Source organism: Vidua macroura, chromosome 22 (genome assembly GCF_024509145.1).
Source record: "Vidua macroura isolate BioBank_ID:100142 chromosome 22, ASM2450914v1, whole genome shotgun sequence".
Taxonomy (NCBI): Eukaryota; Metazoa; Chordata; class Aves; order Passeriformes; family Viduidae; genus Vidua; species Vidua macroura.
Window position 1 is genome coordinate 5913175 of NC_071592.1, and position 20022 is coordinate 5933196.

General features: G+C 55.3%; 1 protein-coding gene across 4 annotated transcripts in view; it reads right to left on the minus strand.

Annotated features, from left to right (window-relative positions):
* Positions 1-476: 476 nt before the first annotated feature.
* Positions 477-20022, minus strand: part of KIRREL3 (kirre like nephrin family adhesion molecule 3) — a 368214-nt gene continuing 348668 nt past the window's right edge. For 3 of the 4 annotated variants that reach the window (XM_053996900.1, XM_053996903.1, XM_053996904.1), the window contains 7 exons: positions 16778-16878; positions 16503-16701; positions 15225-15260; positions 12314-12421; positions 8557-8666; positions 2126-2212; positions 477-1190 (listed from right to left, as the gene is read on the minus strand). In XM_053996900.1, the coding sequence (XP_053852875.1) occupies positions 747-1190; positions 2126-2212; positions 8557-8666; positions 12314-12421; positions 15225-15260; positions 16503-16701; positions 16778-16878 (1085 nt within the window). In that variant the 3' untranslated portion in view covers positions 477-746. The remainder of the gene's footprint in view (positions 1191-2125; positions 2213-8556; positions 8667-12313; positions 12422-15224; positions 15261-16502; positions 16702-16777; positions 16879-20022) is intronic. The other variant, XM_053996902.1, reaches the window with a different exon arrangement.

Here is a 20022-nt window from a genome sequence, read left to right on the forward strand (position 1 = left end):
AGGGAGGGTGGCCTGTCCCCATGCCATTGTGTCCCCGCATCCCCTTACCTGTTGTGACGCCCCATCTCCTGGCTCCCACGCTGGGGTTGTGGGGTACCAGCTGCCCCATGCCTCAGTTTCCCTCCACCACCGGCCATTTCTGCCCCCATGGGGCCTGCCCCAGGAGGCCATGGCACACCCAGACTCCAGGCCAGGTCTGTGCCGGGGCAGAGTGCCAGGGAAGCCGATGTCCCCGCGGGGTGGCCATCAGCCCAGGCGTGCCACGAGAAACACCTCTTGTATTGACCGCGGTGCCGCGATACAGCGTGGAGAGGCCCTTCCCGGGGAGTCCCTGTCCCATCGCTGTCCCCCACCTCCTGTCCCACATGGCGGGACCCCCCCCGACCCCCCGAAACGGACTCTATAAGTATGGACACCGAACACCACGAAGGAAAGGGAGGAGCCGGGGGGGAGAGGGCAGCGGGAAGCGGAGGCGAGCGGCTGGGGGGGCACGGGGGTGCGTGGTGGGGCCAGGGCCGTCCCCAGCCCCGCGGAGGGGACGGCTCCCCGGGGCTCAGCGCGTCCTCGGCGGGGTTGTGCTTAGCATGTACCAGGGAGGGGGATGCTCGGCCGGTCCCCTGCCCCGCAGCCCCGCTCCGGGGGGGGCTGGATCCGGCCTCTTCCCACCGCCGCTGCCGGCGGGCGCCACTGTCCGAGCGCGGAGCCACGGCGCCCACGCGGAGGGTCCCGAGCGTCCCCGGAGGGGCTCAAACGTGCGTCTGCATCCGCCTCTGCAGGGGCCGGCTGGGGTCCGAGTTTTGGGAAGACGACTGGGAATGGTGGGAGGAGGATGCGGAGGCCTTGCTGGCCTTGTCGAACTGCACGTAGCCGTCCTGCTTGCCGCTGCTGCTGATGCTGCTGTCGCACTGGGTGTCGAGGAAGGAGCTGCTGTCGCTCATGGAGCCGCGCTGGAACTCGCGCTCGCACAGCTCGATGGAGCTGCTGCCCATGCCCAGCACGAAGCGCTGGCTGTAGTCGTAGAGGCGGCTCTGCCCGCTCAGGGTGCTGTAGATGTTGGTGAAGGACATGCCCGTGGGCACCCGCTGCTTGCCGGCCGGGCGCAGGTCAGCCGGGCAGCCTGACAGCGAGATGGTGGGGGTGGAGTGGTGCTCCTTGAAGGTGTTCACGCTGTAGTAGCCGTTGGTGGGGTCCTGGGGAGTGGGAGAAGCGGGGCAGGTTGGTGGTGGCCTCCCTGGGTACTGTGGCATTTGGGGTGCCCACCCTGCCCGTTCACCCAGGACATGAGAGACTTATCAGAATCATCGAATATGCTGAGCTGGAAGAGACCCACAAGGACCATCCAGTCCAACTCCTGGCCCTACACAGACCCCCAACAATCCTACCCTGTGCCTGAGAGCAGTATCCAAACACTCCGGGGGCTCTGGCAGCCTCGGGGCCGTGCCCATTCCCTGGGGAGCCTGGGCAGTGCCAGCACCCTCTGGGGGAAGAACCTCTGCCTGATATCCAACCTAACGCTCCCCTGGTACAGCTCCAGCTGTTGTCTCAGGTCCTGTTGCTGGTCACAGAGCAGAGATTAGAGCTGTCCCTCAGGAAGAAGCTGCAGACCCTGATGAGTCTCCCCTTGGTCTCCTCCAGGCTGAACAAGCCAAGTCACCTCAGCCGCTCCTCATATGAACCCTCCAGACCCTTCCCCATTTTCATAGCCCCGCTTTGGAGGACACCTCAACCACCAAACCATCCAGCAATGTCCTCTTGTGCCACCAGTGAATTCCAATCAGCCCCCTCCAGGCCGGGACACAAGCGCCCCTTGCACACCACTGTCCTGGCACCACACCTTCGTGTTACCCCTAAAAGTGCTGGGGCCACAAAACAGCGCCAGCATGCCAGAGCCTCTCTCCCTGCACAGTGACAGCCCTCTGGGACAGGCCACCACTGGGGACATGGCCCTAGGACAGGCAGCCTGGCAGCAGCAGTGCTGGGTGAGGCATGAGCTGGTTCTGCCCGGCGGTGGGCACGGGGAGGGGTTCCCAGCACTCCGGGGTGCAGCCCCTCTGCCAGGAGTGACAGGGGGCTCTGACCCCATCTTTTCATGGGGGACAGAGGCAGGCCCCAGGATCCAACTCACCTTCAGGTTTTGAAACTCCTTCTCCTCCTCCTTGAGCACCTCGAGCTGCTTCAGCACCGAATCCTGCTGGAACTCCCCCCGGTCCATCTAGGAGAGGACACAGGCAGGGGTCAGCAGCCCAGCACCGCCTGACCCTGGGTTCCTCATCACCCCCAGGCCATGTGGAGCGAGCCCCACACCCATCATCAGCCCCAGGGCACTGGGAAGTTGCCACCAGCTGGATTCAAGGACTTGCCCAGGGGTGTCCCAGCAGTGTCTGAGGGCGGACGCCCAAAAGCCACACAATTCCCTGGGTTACAGATTTTTTTCCCCTGTTTAGGACAGAAAAAAGCAGGCTCATGCAGAAAACGAATTATTTACCGAGTTAAGGGTTGGGGCTGCAACCCGCCTGCCCAAAGCAACACCCCCAAAATCGCCTGTTTTTGTTTTTGTTTTTGTTTGTTTTTTGTTTCCCTTCTTTTCATCCTTTCCTCCTCAGCTGAACTTGGCCGCCTCATTAGTTTTCCTTTGAAGGCTGGCTGTGATCGGGGGGAGGCAGAGAGGAGGGGCAAGGTGCACATTAATTACACTACAGCTTTAATTACCCTTCCTCCAGCATGCGGGGCTGTGCAGGAAGCAGAATATTTATCAACCAATTTCTCAGTTGCCTTTTTTTAGCTTCTCCCGAATTCACCGGACGCCTCCAGCCCGGCTTCCCTGGGATCACAGCCCCACACCAGCCCCAAAATCCCCTTTTATTGCCCAAATTCTCTCCTCTTTAAGATGGTAAGTGGCTGTGGAAATTCACCCCGCGGCACTTGCTGTTCATCTCCCGAAAGCCTTTGATGTGGCTGTTAAAGGCAATAAATTAAAGTACCTGAGTTTTCCTAGGGAAAAGAAAGCCTGTATCAGCCATTGATTTACCAGGATAAATACAAGTGTCGCCGAGGATTAAACGAGTGCAGCTAAAATGGGACGTGGAGGGGTTTTTTGCTCTGCCAGCCCCGGCGACCCCCTCGATCCTCTAAAGTATCTCTGCAAAGGCAGACTGGGGCTGTTAACCCCATCGGAAGGGTTTAACTGGTCCCAGCTCAGAATGAAAACGAAAACCCACTTCTCCTCCCTGGATTTGCTTTTTGTGTTGGCGTGGATGTCTCAGAGCAGGGCAGGGCCAGACCCAGAGATGGAGAGGGGAGAAGGGAGGTGGGAACCAAGGGAACAATCCCACTGTGACCAAACCTCCCTGGAATGAATGTCGGGTTTGGTGGGGTGTTTGAAGCCATTTTATTGAAGACATTTATTTTATTTAAGCCATTGAAGTGATGGTGGGAATGATCCAGGTACTGAGATGCTCCCTGAGCTCCGTGAGGACCCTGCCTGTCCCCGACGCTCTGAATTCGGCTGCACCCCGTGGATTTGGGGACTGCAGGGAGTCTCCACATGAGGTCCACAAAGCGCCATCACATCACTGAACCTCCAAGTCCCCCATTACAGCCGGTCATTGACGTCAACTTTATTAAGTTTTACACCATTAATTAGTGGGTGGTGGGATCCCCGTTAGTGTGATTTCTGCTTTGTCATCACTGAGCAAACATCGCTTAGGGACCGACGTTAACTCAAGTTCACTCCATCACCAATATCAACACGGACTATGAAGGGGGAGAGGGAAATAGATGGAAAAAGGGACCAGAGATGTCTGAGTGCCCTGGCAAGGGATGCCCCGTGTCATTCCTGGACGTTTTTCCAGAGCCATCCTTTCGCCAGCCAGGTGACAGCACCAATATGCTCCGGGCCTCGCCGTGCAGATGGCTGGGGATGCACCCTCCTGTTAGAGCCACGTGCCCACCACTCCCTCCTGCCAGCGCCCTTCCCATCCTGGGAACCTCCTGCCAGGACTTCATCCTGCTTGGCACTGCCAGGCGCCAGCTGCCTTCCCCATGCCCAGAACAGTGGCGCATCGCAGGTGGGGTGCAAAGTCCTGCCCATGGCCAAACCTCGCCGGTGCCTCCTGGGTCAGCGTGGCTGAGGGATGTGACAAACTGCACCCCTGCATCCCTGACCGCCACTGCCTCGGTTTCCCCCTCTGCAAAAGTCAGGGAGGGACCCCCTCCAGCTCCTGAAGCATCACCTCAGGCTGGCTGTGCTGGCTCCCCCCGCCCAGGGAGCGCCTCCCTGCAGAGCAAAGCGCCTTCGCAGGGTCCCTCAGCGCCGGGAAACACCGGCTGGAAGCAGCAGGCAGTGCCGCGCCTCCCGCTCCGCTCTGCTCCCCCGCGTTTCACGCCGCCAAACGAAGCCTCTGAGATGGAGAATCCGACAGGATATTAAATTCTTGGCTTTCATTAGTGGACACAATATGTTTTTTTAAATGCTGCTTCAGGTTCCTGAGTATCTTCCAGACCTGGCGGGCTCGAAGTGCCTCCCCCCGCCTCGCTCCGGGTTTAATTACAATATTTCCGGCTGGTTGGGTAATTGGATGCCACCCGGCAGCACTGGTGCGGGCCAGACGTTACCAGGGTGAGGGATGTTGGTGACGATTCTCGATCAGCGACCTCCTTTGCTCCCAGGGAGGGAACAAGCCCATGAATAAAGAACCCCTCTGGGAATTCCCAGCTCGATGAAGCTTTATCACCTTCAAACACCGGCTCTGGCCTCGGTCGCTGAGCCGCTGGGTGGGTGTGGCTGCCCACCACAGGAGAAGCTGCCCGTCTTGTCCCACCTCTCCCCAAAATCCTGCTTTGGGACGGGCTGGTGCCGCTGGAAGGAGCCGGCTGTGAGGGAGGGATGTTCCCCGAGCCTTCCGGGCGAGACTGGATGCTGTTCAGACGCAGCCCGGCTCCAGTTCCGGCCCGGCTCTGACAGCTCAGGGCTGCCGGTGCTTCCCAGGGTGGCGGTGGCAGTGGCCGCTGGGCACATGGAACACGTCCCAGCCCGCGGGCACGGGGGGGAGGCAGAGAAAGGGATGCTGTGTCCGCTGGGCTGCGCGTAGGAATGAGCCTCGCCCAGAATGGAAATTCTGCTTCTTTGATTTTTCCTCTTCCACAGCGATCTGAGCTGAGCACCTGTCTAGGAAAGGTGTCTGGTGCTGATCACCTGTGAAGGCTGTGAACAAACTAGAAATAGCCCTTGGAGCAGAGGGATGGGTTTAAGGAGACAGGAAAAGATAAACCTATCAGTGGATTGATTATTTTGACTCTTCCACTCCAAATCTGAACCACAGGCAATGCCTGGATCTGCCTGGCCACAGTGGGGCATGAATGATCCAGAAGGGATGAACGATCCAGAGGTGGAGATCTCTGGGATGCCCCTGCCTGCCTGACACTTTGGGATCGTCTGTGACTGCTTATGGGGATGGCTCCTTTGGGATTATCAGCCCCATCTCACAGGTGGGGAGGCACGGGGTCCGTTCAGCCGGGAAAAAACCCAGCCATGGTAAGGGAGGAGCTGTGCCCCGCCGGAGCTGACCGTGCTCTTCATCTCCCTCCTCACAGCCCGGGCTCAACGGAGCTGCCGTGCCCATGCAATGCGTCCCGCAGGAGGGAAAATGTGGCTGTTGTGGTTTATTTTCCCCCGGATCAAACCCTTCACCAGGCTCTTTTGCCTCCAGCCACTCGAGCTAGCTGCCTTTTCCCTGCCCGTAGGCACTGCCTGGCAGAACAGCTCTCGGAGCAGGGGGTGGGAACGCCGCTGAGGCAATGTGAACATATGCAAATCAGCCAGCGTGACTCGTATCCTAAGGTGTTAATGAATTTATAGATGCATGAATAATTACTTGTGAAAAGCACTGTGAGCTGCCGAGGTCACAGATGGCTGGAGAATGACAAAACAGCGTTTGGGGGGACGAGAGTCACGCTGGCACCCTGCGGCCAGGAGCGCTCCGGCAGAGCGGGACACGGTGGGAAACCGAGCAGCAAAGGCACAGCCACGGCGCTGAGGACCCTGAAATTCAGCACGAGCAGGTCAGGCTGTGCTGGAGTCAGGGGCTCGGCCGAGGGGCCGAGGTGGGGTTAGGATGGAGAGCGGCGAGGAGCTGTTTGCCAGCGTGGCTGTTCCTCGTTAACATCCACATTAATGATCCCGAGCCCCGGCGTGGCAATGACAGTCACAGCTGCTATTAAACTGCAAGGTGTGATGAACACTGGTGAGGGCGAGGAGATCATCTCAAGGGAGGGAGATCTCACAGGACACTCGGAGAAGGCAAATGGGGAAGCAGAGGGAATAATGCTGGCGCTGGGAGAAGGGAGAGCTGGAAAGTCCTGGGGTGAGAGGAGGGAGGTGCTGGGCACTGCCCTCCTCCTCCTGATAAAGAGGTCTCATTGCTCCTCATCAGCAAGGAGAAGTTTTTAACTTGATCCTTCATTTCATGGACAAAGTTGGGACATTTTATCAGGAACCTGTTTGGCATCCAAGGCTGGCTGTCTGATGGCCAGAGGAGGATGCCCACACCATCTGTTGGACACAGCAAAGATGTGGATGAAGGACAGAGGGAGATCTCTGCAGACTCTGAGGAGAGAAGGAATTGGGGAGTATTTCCTGGGAACGTGCTTGCTGAGGGTAGATGAGGGTGGGGAGGCTTTGATCCAGGCAGGGGAGGGGGCTTTGATGCCTTCTCCCTGCAGGTAGGATGTCCCAGCTGTCCAAACCCTGCCAACATCAGGGTCAGAGATCACAGACCACCTCTTCCAGCTCTTGAATGGTGCTGATCCAATGATGTAATTTCCAACTGCTGTATTTTCAGGCAAAATGCCTGGATTTGGCCAGGAAGGGGGAAGAATTGCCCTCGTCCAGTCCAGCCAGGCTGTGAGTCTCTGTTGTGTCACATCTGAAAGTGCTCAGCTTTAAGTGTGAACCCTGTTCACACTTAAACAGTTCTATTGTGCCGTGACCAAACCACCTCTCACCAGTCCGGCTGATAAACCCAGGAGCGCCACAACCTCTCCCTGTAAGGCATTTTTTCCCAGCTCTCAAACAAATATTGTCATTTTTGTCTGCACCATTTCCACCCTGCCAGAGTCCCCATTGCAACGTGGCCAGCACAGCTCCACTCCCAGCCTCACCAAGGCACAAGCTGACGTGAAATCACCCCCTGGCTCCTGCAAATAACCTAAGAAAGTCCCCAGGATGGATTCCAAGATCCTGTGCTTGACCTCTCACCACCATCCTCTTCCTTGTTCACTCAGAGTGGTAAATGTTCTCTTCTGCTGAGGCTTTGTGTGTGCTTCCAGCCTGGCCTGGAGGGGGATTTGGGATGATCCCAGATGCCCCTGTGGGAGCCAGATCTGGGCTTGGCACTGCTGATCACACAGATGATGTACAGGGTCCCATGGAAAGAAAGCTTCTCATTTCCCCTCATCCCAGCAGATTGCTCCAAACCCAACCCCAGCCTCCTCTGACCTTCCAGCCTTGCAAATCCCACCACAGACTTGCAGATTTCTCAGGGCAAAGCCCTACTGGGAATGAAGGGTCTTGCATAGGAACCTCAGTGGAGCTGGGATAAGTTGCCAGATCTCCACCTCCTCCTGCCTCATTGTTTGGAGGCTCCCTGGCTGTCTAAATGCTCTGGCAGTCCTGACAATTTCAGCAAGCGATTCCACCCACTCTACGATGATCAGCATTGCCTTCCCACCAGGCATTCATGGAACAGCTTTTGCAGGTAGGACATACAAGTGCTGCCCAAAAAAACTGAGCTTTAGAGGAGGAAAAAACCACCCAACAGCCTAGAAAGCAGCCAGAGGCTTCTTCAATCCCTTCCCCCTTTCCCATCTGCTCTTTTATTTCCTTTTTTTTTTTTGCAGGATTCTTTGCCATTTTTCAGCTTCTATTTGTCGCCAGCAAGTGAAAGCCAAGGCAAACTGGGGCTGAGCCACAGAGAACAGTGACCACAGCACACAGAGGGGCTGCCGGCGAGGATGCACCAGCATCAGGGTGCAAGCTGCGTTTCCTGGATCTCAGCCATCCACCTCTTGCCCTGCCCGTGTCCGTCGGTCCCCTCGGGTGAAGGCAGTGGCCTCGGGAAGGTGACACCTCCCCGGTGTTACAGACCCAGGTGCAGACTGGCCCCACAGCCCGGGTGTGCATCCAGCCCTGTGCACACGCCGTGGTGCTGCCCGCACAAGTCTCGCTGGGTGATGAGCTCGTTATCACCTCGTGCTCGCCCGCTGTGTGTCTCCCTGCCCTCTGCAGCTTTCCAGGTGTGAGGTGGCAAATTTGCTTTGCAATTAGCCCGGCGGGCAGATGGGCCACTGCAACAAACCCCTAGCAGCTTTCCCTCCTCATTAGCCAAGTTTCACTCCAGGAGTTTTTATGGCAAGAGAATGTGGATCTCGAGAACAGCATTTTTGGAAGCGTGTCTTTGCCTTGAGTGGTTATTACGGGGCTGAACGACACGGGTCTGGGCTTGTTACCATCAAACTTTGCCCGGAGCAATCGCTTAGGGAAGGGAAGGAATTCCTCACCATCAGCTGCTTGATGGTCGGGTGCTCCTCCGCCTCCCTGCCCGAGGTCGGCTCCTTGTGCACGATCTCCACACGGATGTCGTTCTTGGCAGAAACCACACCCTTGAGATCTGGGAAAAGAGGGAGATGGACAAGGGGGTTAGTCTGAGGCAGTGGTGGAGCTTCTGCAGGGACATGACTGAGAGGATTCCCAGCAACTGAACTGACTGAGAAAATAAACCCGGCTCAGCAAGCCCATTGTAGAGCTGGAGGAGCAATATTTGCGTTGCCAGAAGGTATGGACGGCTCAGACTCCTATAGGAATTCCTTTTGGAGCTCGGTTGGCCTCTGCCACACTCACGGTGCTGTTACCAGGGCGTGGGCTGTAGCAGAACTGCTCCCACAGGGAGTGAAATCGTTGTCCAACCTGCTGATCCATAGAAAATACTGCTCCTGAGGGATGGACCAGCTCTGCACAGGCTCTGGGAACCCCAGAGAAAAACCTCCCGCAGTCTGGGCTGCAGACAACACGTGGAAAAGGCCAAGCAAGGAGCACAGATGTAGCCAGGGACAGTTTTATCATCTCCAAGCAGCCTGGAAATGACAACGAGCGAAGAGAGAAACATTCCTAGAGAGACTCCCTGCCTTCCCTGAAGGTGTCAGGCGTGCTTTGAACAAGTCATTTTAGCGAAGTAAACCACAGACGTGGAGCAGCGGGAGCAGAACGGCGGCGCAAAGCCGAGATGAAAAGCAGAGATGGAGGCAAATCTGAGCAGCGAGACCTCAACTTTGAAGCCGGCCCCCAGCCACGGACCTGGCTCTCACCTCCCAGGATGGCTGTGCCAGCCCTCCCAGACCCAAAAACTGCCTTGAACAACTGGTTTGTCAGATCTACCTCCACCTGATGGATCCAGCAGCGCCCTGCCAAGCCAGGATTGCAGGGATCAGTCCAGAAAAGGCTGGACCCCCGGGAGTTTTATCTCTAAACCAAACGGAATGATGTAACCGACACCAGCTCCAAGCTCTGTCCTTGAATTTCTCTCTCCCAGCATCCCCTGTCCTCCACACCCGCAGCCCCCAGACCTCGCCAAGTCTCAGGGCACAAGGCAAAGCCTTTCACTGGGAAGTTACTACAGCTTATTTTTTTAATGTTGTCCTGCTGGGACCACGTTCCTGGTGCTGGAGCCTCTGTCTTTAATCACAAGGAGACGCTAATCAGTGTCTTGCAGCTCCTCTCCCAGGAGTGTTCCCCCTCAAATAACTCTGGGCCGTTAAGTCACTGAAGATATAACAACAGATGTGCAGTAATTTTTTTTTCTTTTCCAGAGCCTCCAGGCTTGGTGTGTCTGCACCTGGTCCTTTTTTTTTTTTGCTGCATTTTCCCAAAACATGGTCAGGAATTGCCTCCCCCATTGCTGTTAGATGTGGTCAGTGGCTGGGTCAGGAGATTCCTTCTCCAGAGTTACTGCTGGGTCACTGTGTCCTCTCAACACAACTGTTCCTGCGGTCTGCACCAGGTTGTTGTTATAAATGATGGCACAATGCTCCAGTATTTGTCTTGAGAGAGGAATCTGCAGTCATCCTGGCAGGAAATGAGTCCTTCTCCTGCTATCCAAGTGCTCTGTCAATCCCATCATTCCTGAGCTGATCTCTGTAATAACTCTACACATCGCACACAACTAACAGCGATGAAATTCCTTTCCTCACCTTCCAGCCTGGTGTTCCCACCCTCCTCAGCACCTCAGAACTGGGGTAAAAGCCCATCCACCTGGCACATCCAAGTCCTTCCCTGCAGGGTTCTGCACCCTGAGCGTCACTGGGGTTTGGTTCAGCTGCTGATGCTCCCAGTTCCCCCCAAACCCAAGGAGAGGCTGTTTTGGTAGTTTCCAGTGGCTTTTGGAGCCAGGTAACGGGGAACTGAGTGGCCTCAGTGCCACCAGCACCCCATGCATGAATCTCAGGCTGGGGAATCCCATCTGCACTCTGGATTTGCTGCTGTCCCCAGCTGGCTCTGGCTCTTCCCTTCCCACAAGGTTTTGGGGAGGGAAGGGAGATCAGGGCAGGGATCTTCACTTGGGTGATCTCTTACTTATTCTGATCCCAAAGTGAAGTGGCAAAGAAGCCTTGTAGGGAGCACAGGGACCCCTGCCCTGGCCTGGGGATGCTGCTGACCTCTCCCCAGGGAATCACACTGCCAGGGGAGCAGCAGAGCAGGGAACACTCCCAGACCCAGCAGCCTCTGGTGTATTTGAGACCCAAAAACCTTTTCTAAACGGGACAGCACCAGAAACCCAGCGGAGAAAAAGGGACTTCAAACCCTGCCACCATGTCCCCAGTGCCTTCTTTCCAGAACCTGTCTTCCCAGCCCTGGTGAGGAAAATGCCTCTTCTTCCTGATTTAGCAATGGGATAAATAATACAAGGCTTTTGGCTGGGATGGCCTTGTCCCCTCTTGGCTTTCCCCTTGAAGAGCAGCCCATCCTTGCATGCCTCCAGCTTGTGAGGGTCTAAATCCTGGCGTTTTCACCACGTCTGGAATCTGTTGTCATGGCATTCCTGTGAAATTGTGTGTCCTGTAAAGAGCCTTGCACCATCTGGTTCCATCTAACGAGAGGGAAATAATGAACCACACGCTCTCTGTTTCTCTGAAGGATGTGGCATTGGGAAAAAACAGCCCATGGACATGGGAACATGACTTGGCCCTGCTTCCTTCAGGTGCTTGAATTGTCTCTTGCTGCCAAATGACCTCCATGACATCAAACTGGCCTAGTCTTGGGTGCTGTCCATCAGCAATCCTTCCCCAAAAAGCAAGATAAATCACTTTCCCTATTTAGTTCATTAATTCTTGCTAATGGAGGCTGTGAGAGTTCAAAAAAAAAAAAAATGGGATAAAACAGGGAGAAGCATCATTAACACGCTGAAAATTAAACACATTTCTGCAGTGGGGGGTTGTGTGTCCTTACTGAATCCAGGAGCTGCTTGGTGTCTTTGATGGCTTTGTAAATCATCAAGGGGGGAAAAATAAAAGAACAACAACTGGGTTTTCTGGCACACACATGGAGAGTTTGGCATCCCGGAATCCGTACCACGCGTCTCGCGAGCCGGGAGCAGCGCCAAGGATCTCCTCCTCTCCCCAGAGGCTTGGAATGCTCTAGACAATCACACTCTTCTCCCTCCTGCTTTGGTGCCTTTCTTCCAATCCTCCTTTAATTTCCTGGTGTCTTTTTAATGAGGCCAGACTATGCTGCACCACTTCCCCCTCCTCCTCCTCTACCTGTGTCTCTATTGTCACTTTAATTTGTATTTCCAGTGCAGTCAGACTCCAAAATGCACAAGTCCCACGAACAACCCCTCTGCTGGCTGTCATTCCTGCCAGGAATATGCATGTCAGGAAAATTGGAATTAAAACAGAAGCAGAACTGTGGAGGGGGTTTAGGCACCAATGTGGCACAGTGAGGATGCTTCTCTCTCTTGTACCCCAGGAATTCTCCAAGGGAGAGATTAAGAGGTCCCCAGCACACCTCCTGAGCTGCCTGTGCTGCTAACAGGCACCAGCAGTTACCCTGGCATGTTTGCCATAAGCCCTTCCCTTTTCCCACAGGGCTGCCATTTGCAGCAAACACTTGGTAGCCCAACAGGAGAAGCAGCTTGTGCGGAGAAGTAAACTCAGTAAATTGTGCCGGTAAATTCAGGCTCTGATTTCTCCCTGCTCCACTCTCCCCAGAGTTCTCCCCTCAGCCCTCCCAAAGGGGTGCAGCATGGTGGGGAGTGACACTTACTCCTCTGGGAGCGGGCGCAGCAGAAGGCGACGATGGTGGCCATCAGCACCAGGAACGCCACACCGGCCCCCACGGCCACTCCGATGATCACCGCCATCGGCACCGACTCTGCAAGAGCAAGGAGAGGAAGCTTGAAGCAGGCTGAAGGTCACAGAGGGGGCTTTTCCCCCAGGGACCCACCCCTGGCTACTGGCAAGAGGCTCAGTGATGAGCCTGGGGAGGGTTTTGGGGCCTCCTTCCCTGCTCCCCCATCCGTGTGTGGTGATGTCGGCACGGGCTGCCTGTGGGATGCTGCAGTTTGTACAACCCTGCTCGTTCTGTGTCTCAGTTTACCCTGGGAGGAGAGGAGGGGGGAGCCAGAGGAGTGGATTACCAACTGCTCTTGTTAGCGCCCTGCGGGTTAATAAATGAGCTTCTCTAAAGGATGAAGTGCAAAAGAAGTCTGTGTGTTATTATTATTAAGAAAGAGAAATGGCATCCGAGCAGGCTGATGGATGACTTAACCCAAGTCATCATTCACAGCCCCTCCCTATTTTATATCCCAATTTCCTGCCATCTCCTGTGGCTTGTCAACTGTCATCCTTCCAAAATTCCTGAGGGTGCTACAAAGACCGGGATGGGAGGGATGGCCCATGCTGGGGCTGAGCCCTGCGGGGTGGGATGTGTGGGCAGGGTCTGTGGGAGGCAGAGCAGGGGATGCACCCTCACATCCTTCTGCCTACAAGAACTTTGTCACCAAGTTCCTGGGGGGGATTTTGGGCTGTGGCTCAGCCAGCAAAGCTGATTTATTTACGCAGGCTCTGGCAGCAGCTTGTGAGGTGTGGGGAGGGTGGAATGGGAAATCACATTTATAGTGAGAGGGTCAGATTTGGAGCCCCAAAGCCTTTTTATCTCCCTGCTCTGTCTCTCCAGCTCCTCCAGGCACAGCTCTGACTTCACAGTGAGTGTTGGGTTGGATTAAGGAGGGGCAGCGATGGGCAGCGCTCACACCGTAGGACACCACAGCTGTGGGTACCACAAATGGCCTTCCTTGGCTGGGATGAGAAAGCTGCATCCTGAAGACTCTCTCCCCTAAACCTGCAGGTATCTCTAGGTCCCCATTCCTTCTCTTTCTAAACACTTTGTAGGATCTTGTGAACCAAAATAGGGATAACCTTGTCTGGCATGACCAGATAAGGTGGGTGAATGTGTCTTCACAACTTTCCTGCACACCTCCTTGGAAGGTGTTTTCTCCTTGGAGGCCTTGCCTTGGAAATGGATGGGATGAATTTACGGGAAAATGTATGCAGAGAGGTGGTTCTCAGAGGTCTGTGCAGATGGGGACATGAATGCTGCTGGACCCTGGGGACACAGGGGGTGACCCAGCTGAGAAGCAAAGCCCAGGGATTGTCACTTGACTGGGTGATACAGGAACCATTTCCCATTGCCCACTGGTGTGGAGCTGGAGTTGGGCAGGAATTTCATCCTGGACCTGAGGCCACAGATCCCACCTGTGCCTTTCACCTTCCCAAGGGGGACACACTCCTACTGGTGGGACTGGGGGCAGTTGTCATTCCAGCAGCATCCACTGTGTAGTCAGCAAAGGGTGTCTTCCTTGTTTACCCTGCCCCAAGTGGGACAGAGGAGTTCTAAAGCCACTTCACGGTACCCTTAAGCCATGGCTGTGGAGCTCATGGGTCCTGAGCCCTAATTTGGGAACTGCAGGGTGATAAATATGTGGTGCTGATTGAGTTTAGGCTCTGCTCACTCTTGATCAAAATAGAACTGATGTTTCTCACTTTATGGCTTGCTCATGGATCTCCTGCTTGGGCCTGCAGGTCCCTTGATGTGTCACATGTCACTCAAGCTGGGCCACTGGTGACATGACTCAAGTGGCACTGAACCAATCCATCACCAAACCTCTGAGAGTGCCCAGGTGGTGAAAAGGCAAATCCCCTCAGTCCTCTGCTGGAGCTCAGGGAACAGGTGCTGCAGCTGGGTCCAGCTGCCCCAGGAAGCTCACCCTAAAATCAGCATCCTCCAACCTGGCAGCTGAGCCATGGCACAAAGAAACCAGGATTTTCTGAGGCTGCCTGCTAGGCAGTGCTCCTGCCAACAGTGGTAGCTCCTCATGGGATTTTTTTTTTTGCCTTCCCAGGGGAATTTGGAGCAAGGGGCTGGAGAGACAGGAGCCTGGAGACCCTGGAAGGGCTGGCTGGCTCTCAGCTTTGGGGAATGGGATCTGCAGGGCAGAGCTCAGAGAGAAGCAGGTGGCGATGGGGATGAAGATGATGAAGAACGATGCAGGGAATGAGGTGGGGAAAATGTCCAGGGCTCTCCTGGGCTGGGATAAAGGTAACTGCAAAGGGGCAGTGACAGAATGTGGGGATGGTAAAGTGTCCTGTAGGGATGGGTGAGCTGAGGGAGGGGCAGATTGCTGGCTCCCCCAGGAATCCTGCTCTGGGCCACAGGATGAGGAACCACAAGGGCAGCATATCCCACAGATCTGCCCCAAGATCCATCCAAACCTGCTCTGGTGCCAGTGCATGCTGGCCATCACTCTCCCACTATGCTGAACCAAGCTGATGTCTGCAAATGACCCTAGAAACATGTACTTTTCCCTCTGTTTTTGTCCCAAAGTAGCACTCTGTGGGACTTCTGCAACATGGTTGAGTAACAGCATCCCCCTTCCAGTGACTGGGGAGCTGGGGCAAAGAAAGTGCTGGCAAAGAGTGGATCAGTGGCACAGGGGGGACTGGACCACTCCAGCTTCCCAGTCCTGCCCCAGTCGCTGCCCTGCAGCTTCCCTACAGCCCTTCCTGCCCTGCCTGCCCTATGGAAAGCTGCCGGGCCAGGAGGAGGACGCTGGGCCCTCAGGTGTGGTGATGGCTGGGGACAATTCACATTCACCGTCAGCTCATGATTTCCATACCTGCTTGAATACCAGCTCCTGATTTCATTTCCGTACCTGTTTGAAAATAAAGCAAGTGTCCACAGCCTTGCACAGCCCACGCGCCCACCGCAGCCTTCCTGAGCGCTCAGCCCTCTGCTCTGCTCTGCTCCGGGGCTGGCCCCGTGAAGGGGACCCTGCGGTGTCCCCCTGGCCCGGGCAGGGCTGTCCCCTGTGCCACCCTGCGGTGTCCCCCTGGCCCGGGCAGGGCTGTCCCCTGTGCCACCCTGCGGTGTCCCCCTGGCCCGGGCAGGGCTGTCCCCTGTGCCACCCTGCGGTGTCCCCCTGGCCCGGGCAGGGCTGTCCCCTGTGCCACCCTGCGGTGTCCCCCTGGCCCGGGCAGGGCTGTCCCCTGGCGTGGCGCAGCAGGGAGCCCTGGCTGTGAGCTCGGAGCCGGCTCGGCTGCCCGGCCACCCTCCGCCGGGACCCAGGCTCGCCGCCGAGCGCTCCTGCTGACTGGCAGACGACCTGGAAAAACCACTGGCTCTGTTTGCATTGGAAGAAGCCCAAGGCTAATTTTAAGGGGTTCATTTAGCTCTGATTTAATCTGGACGCCAGCCTTGCCTATAAATCACGGCTTAATGAGAACAATCCACCTGCCTGCCCTGGCATTTAATAAAATAGAGGAGAACTGGAGTTCCTCCAGGAGCTAAGCATTCCTCACGGCTAAACTCTCCCTCCCCTGCTGTGGAGAGCCCTGAGAGCGGAATTGCCCTGGCCATCCCCTGGGAATTGCTGGGTGGGTGAGCCCAGCCCTGTGTGACGTGCTGGCATTGTGGCTGATGGACAGGATGGAGAGTTGCCACCCGTCCAAATGCCTTCCTCTCAATCATTCACTCCCATCACTGTGGAGCAGTGGAGGTCTGCTGGGAGCAGCCACTCCTGTTTCTCCAAGGCTATAAATGATCCTCCAGCCTGGGGCAGTGACATCACCTTGTACTGTGGGACAGGGAGTAAGGGGTGCAGGATCAGCCCATGCCCTCCAGCTGTAGCAGGACAGGTAAAATCAGGAATACCTTATCAAGCAGAGACTTCACAGGGCTTGTCCTTCCCCTTTACCTAGATCATGTGCCCTAAGGATGCCATCTTACAGCTAGCACAGCTGGAGCCTTGTCACTGTCCTTCCTAATTTCCTCTTTGGCATCCCAAGAGCTCTCCTGAGCACCTCCTGCCTCTCACAGCATCTCCCCACTCCCACAGCCCAGCCAGGTGCTAATTCCCGCTGCCCACCAGCCCTGGCAGCTGCCCAGCAGTGCCCACCTTGCTCCTTGAGCCGGATGATCTCCGTGTCGGAGCCGAAGCTGTTCCAGGCGGTGCAGTTGTAGATGGTTTGGAAATCAGCCCGGACGATGTTGCTGATGGTCAGTGTGGAGATGACCCCCTCATCTGTGCTCACTGTCTCCACCGTGTAGCGCCCGGAGGTCCCAGACTCCAGGACGTTCTCCTTCCAGGACCAAGCCTGCCAAGCGAGAGAGGGGTGAGCCCGGGCACCCCGAGGTGTTCCAGGCACCCGCCGTGCCCGGGGTGGTACTCACAATTCGGTCTGGCGGCGGAGTGCTGCGGATGAAGCACTTGATCTGCCCCTTCTGGCCGTGCAGGGCATGCTGGGTCTGGGTGCTGGAGATTATGGGGGGCCCTGTGGAGACAGGAGAGGCTGCTGGCACCCCATGGCACTGGTGGGGATGGGGGGTGTTAGGGGAGCCCTGAATGGATACTGGGGTCCATCTCTGAAGGGCAGGGATGGAGAAACAGCCCCATCACCTCCTGTGATGGAGAACATTGAGTGGAGGCTTTGGGCTCTGCTGGGTTTTTGCAAAGCCTCCACAAAGCACCAGGGTCCCCCATCTCTGTACCCCCATCCCTGGTGTAAAGGATCCTGCTCCCATGTCCTGGGTGAGCCTGGCCTCTGAGAAGGGCTGTTTGCTGCACAAGCAAAGCAGGATCCCATCCCACCTGGTGTTTCTCTTCTGTGCTCTCCCAGATTCATTAAGCAACCATTAAACTAATTGCTCTCCAGGGCATTAAGGAAGATGTGGTGGAGGAGTTTCTGCTGGAAAACTTTGACACCCATCAGCTGGGCTTTCCTGTGCCATGTGGATCATGAAAGGAGCCTAGGAGAAAGGGTAGGAAAGGCTCTTCCTGAGCCTAACACCTGCTTGGGATGGGAAGTGTCCTTGTCCTGCCTTGGTGAACATCCTGTGACTGGGAGAAAAGGGATGGGAGAGGAGAGCACGTGGTGTGTCCCTCACTCTTCTAACAGCCCTGATGGCCCCAGGGGAGCAGCACAAGAGCGGGGATCCTAATTGCTGTAAATTAACCTCCTTAATTAAAGCAGATTTGCATTTCTATGAGTGGCTTGCTGCTGGCAGAAAAGAAAACAGCAACAACTGGGCTGCAGGGCAGGGAGGGAGGGGTGGCAGGGGCTGTCAGAGCTCCCCCTGCTCCAGCTCTGGAACTTCACTTGGGTGAACACCCAAAGTTCCAGAGTGTCACTAGGCTGTCATGCCTGGCTTGGACTACATCACTAGTTTATCAGTTTATCACATCACAGGTTTATCAGTAACACAGCCTTGTGGATTTATTCCCATTTTCCCCACCTCCCTGCCCTGCACCTAATGTGTTCCTTCAAAAAAATGTCTCAGGGATTTGGGGTAAATTGGGAAGAAAGATTTGCCTGGGTATTCCTGCCTGATTCTCATCCAAATCACACATTTATAAATTTCATGAATGCACAAAAATGTACCAAAATGCTACATCCTTCACTCTCAGGCATTTGTACATGCAGCTGCCTTTTGGAACTGTCCCAGTAACCCCTTCCTGCACCAAACTTGCACACTCCTCACACACTTCCCACTGAGGCACAGCCCTCTCCCTGCTTCCTTACACTGTCCAAGGGGAGATGGATGGAAAACAAGCTCATTGAAGCACAATTCACTGACCAGTGACCACGCTGCTGGCAGCTCAGGAAATTACTACTGGAAGGGAGCCGCCATCAGCATCAGGAATAGCAGGAACTGGGCGTGAAGGTCAGGACTTGTTTTGCTGTAATGGACATAGCAGTACAGCAGTGGAAACTTGTGCCCTTTTTGATCGAAGAAGGCAAAAAAAAAAAAAAAAAGACACTTTGTTGTGTTTTTCTCTCGAAATGCTCAAGATGTTGTTCTAGGCACGATCCCAAGGTGTGAGTTCTTGTTTATCCATTGTTGAAAGCTCAGCTTTCCAAAGGGTCTCAGTGGAGGTGACTCCTTGCTTTGCCTGAGGAGCCTGCTGAGGCCATTGATGCTCCTGCCCACTTGAGGATTCCAAAGCCAGCAGAGGCAAGAGCAGTGATGGGATGTGCAGGCCAGGCCTAAACAGTAATAAAAAGAACTGTCTCCTTTCCATTTTGATGGTTGTGTGTTACTTATAAATTCTAGAAGAGCTCCAAGACTGGGTGACGCTAGAGAAAAATGGCTTAATAATCATTAAAAGGATCATTTTCCCCCAGGCGAGTGGATTTTTAAATGGCACAAATGCCAATGGCTTTGGCTTTTATTATTGCTTCAGGAGTTCAGAGTCGAAGGCTTATCATCATGATAATAGTGGATGACTAAAGACTATTTGTGAGATGAACATGCCCAGAAATAATAGCATGAAGTTACAGCCTCTTCGCATTCAGGGCCGGTGTTTGATTCTCCACCAAGCTCTGGCTCCTTATGAAAGCTGCCAATCTCCAGCTTGGCATTCAGCGCCGAGTGTGAGACAGCCCACAGGCAGGGAAAGGGCTCTAAGCAATGTTGCTATGGATATAAATGATGGAGCTATTGGTGGAGGTTATTTTTAGCACCTCGGTGCCAATTTATTTGTGCGGTCCTGGCGGCTCACACAAAAGAGAAGTCTGAGGTGGAAGCCTTCAGGAATGAAAGGATAGGATGGCTTTGGCTTCTCCAGTCTGATCGAGTCCATCTGAACTTTTCTCCCAGCACTCAAAATGATTTGGCAGGAGAATTTTGTTTAACTCCTTGCTTCCTGCAGAAGTCCTGGGCTGGCTAGTTCTGCCTGGTATTGCAAAGGAACACCACAGAATGGTTTGGGTTGGAAAAGTCTTTAAAACCCATCTCATTCCACATCCCCTACCGTGGGCAGAGACACCTCCCACCAGAGCAGGTTGTTCCAACCTGGCCTTGAGCACTTCCTGTCACAGTGATGTGCTCCTGGCCAAGAGGGGTGGCAGGTCAGCCCTGCCCTGCTCCCAGCTCTCAGGCATGCCCGACTTCCTTGTTGGGGTGAATCCCAGGCAAATTACATCCTGATTTAGTCACCTGGAGCTGTCCAGCCCTTCCAACAAACTTCTCTTGCAGAACAAGGTGGGCAGGGGTGGTGGTCCCTGCTCAGCAGTCCCTGCCAAGCCCGGATGGTGCAGTGACAGATGGGACTGCTGGTGATCTGCCTGTGAAGGTGACCTTGGGGTGCTTCTGCTGGGGTGGGAGCTGCAACTGGGCTGGATGCAGTCAAGAGCATCGAGAGGCTTTGGCAGTAAATCCAGCTGCTGCTGATTCATGATGGCACCAAATTCCTTCCTTCCTTCGAGCCTCTGCTGCTCTGGCCCTGCCAAATGCTGCTGCTTTGCATAATCCTCCTTCCCACTCACCAGACTCTGAATCCTATCTGCTTCTTTGCAGGCTGGTGGCCTTGGCTCTGGCACGGGATTGGGCTGCTCTGCAACCACAGCCCTGTCTGAGGAAGCTGGGTGGGAAGGGCAGGAGGATGCTCTTTCACCCTACCATCATCAGGCCATGAT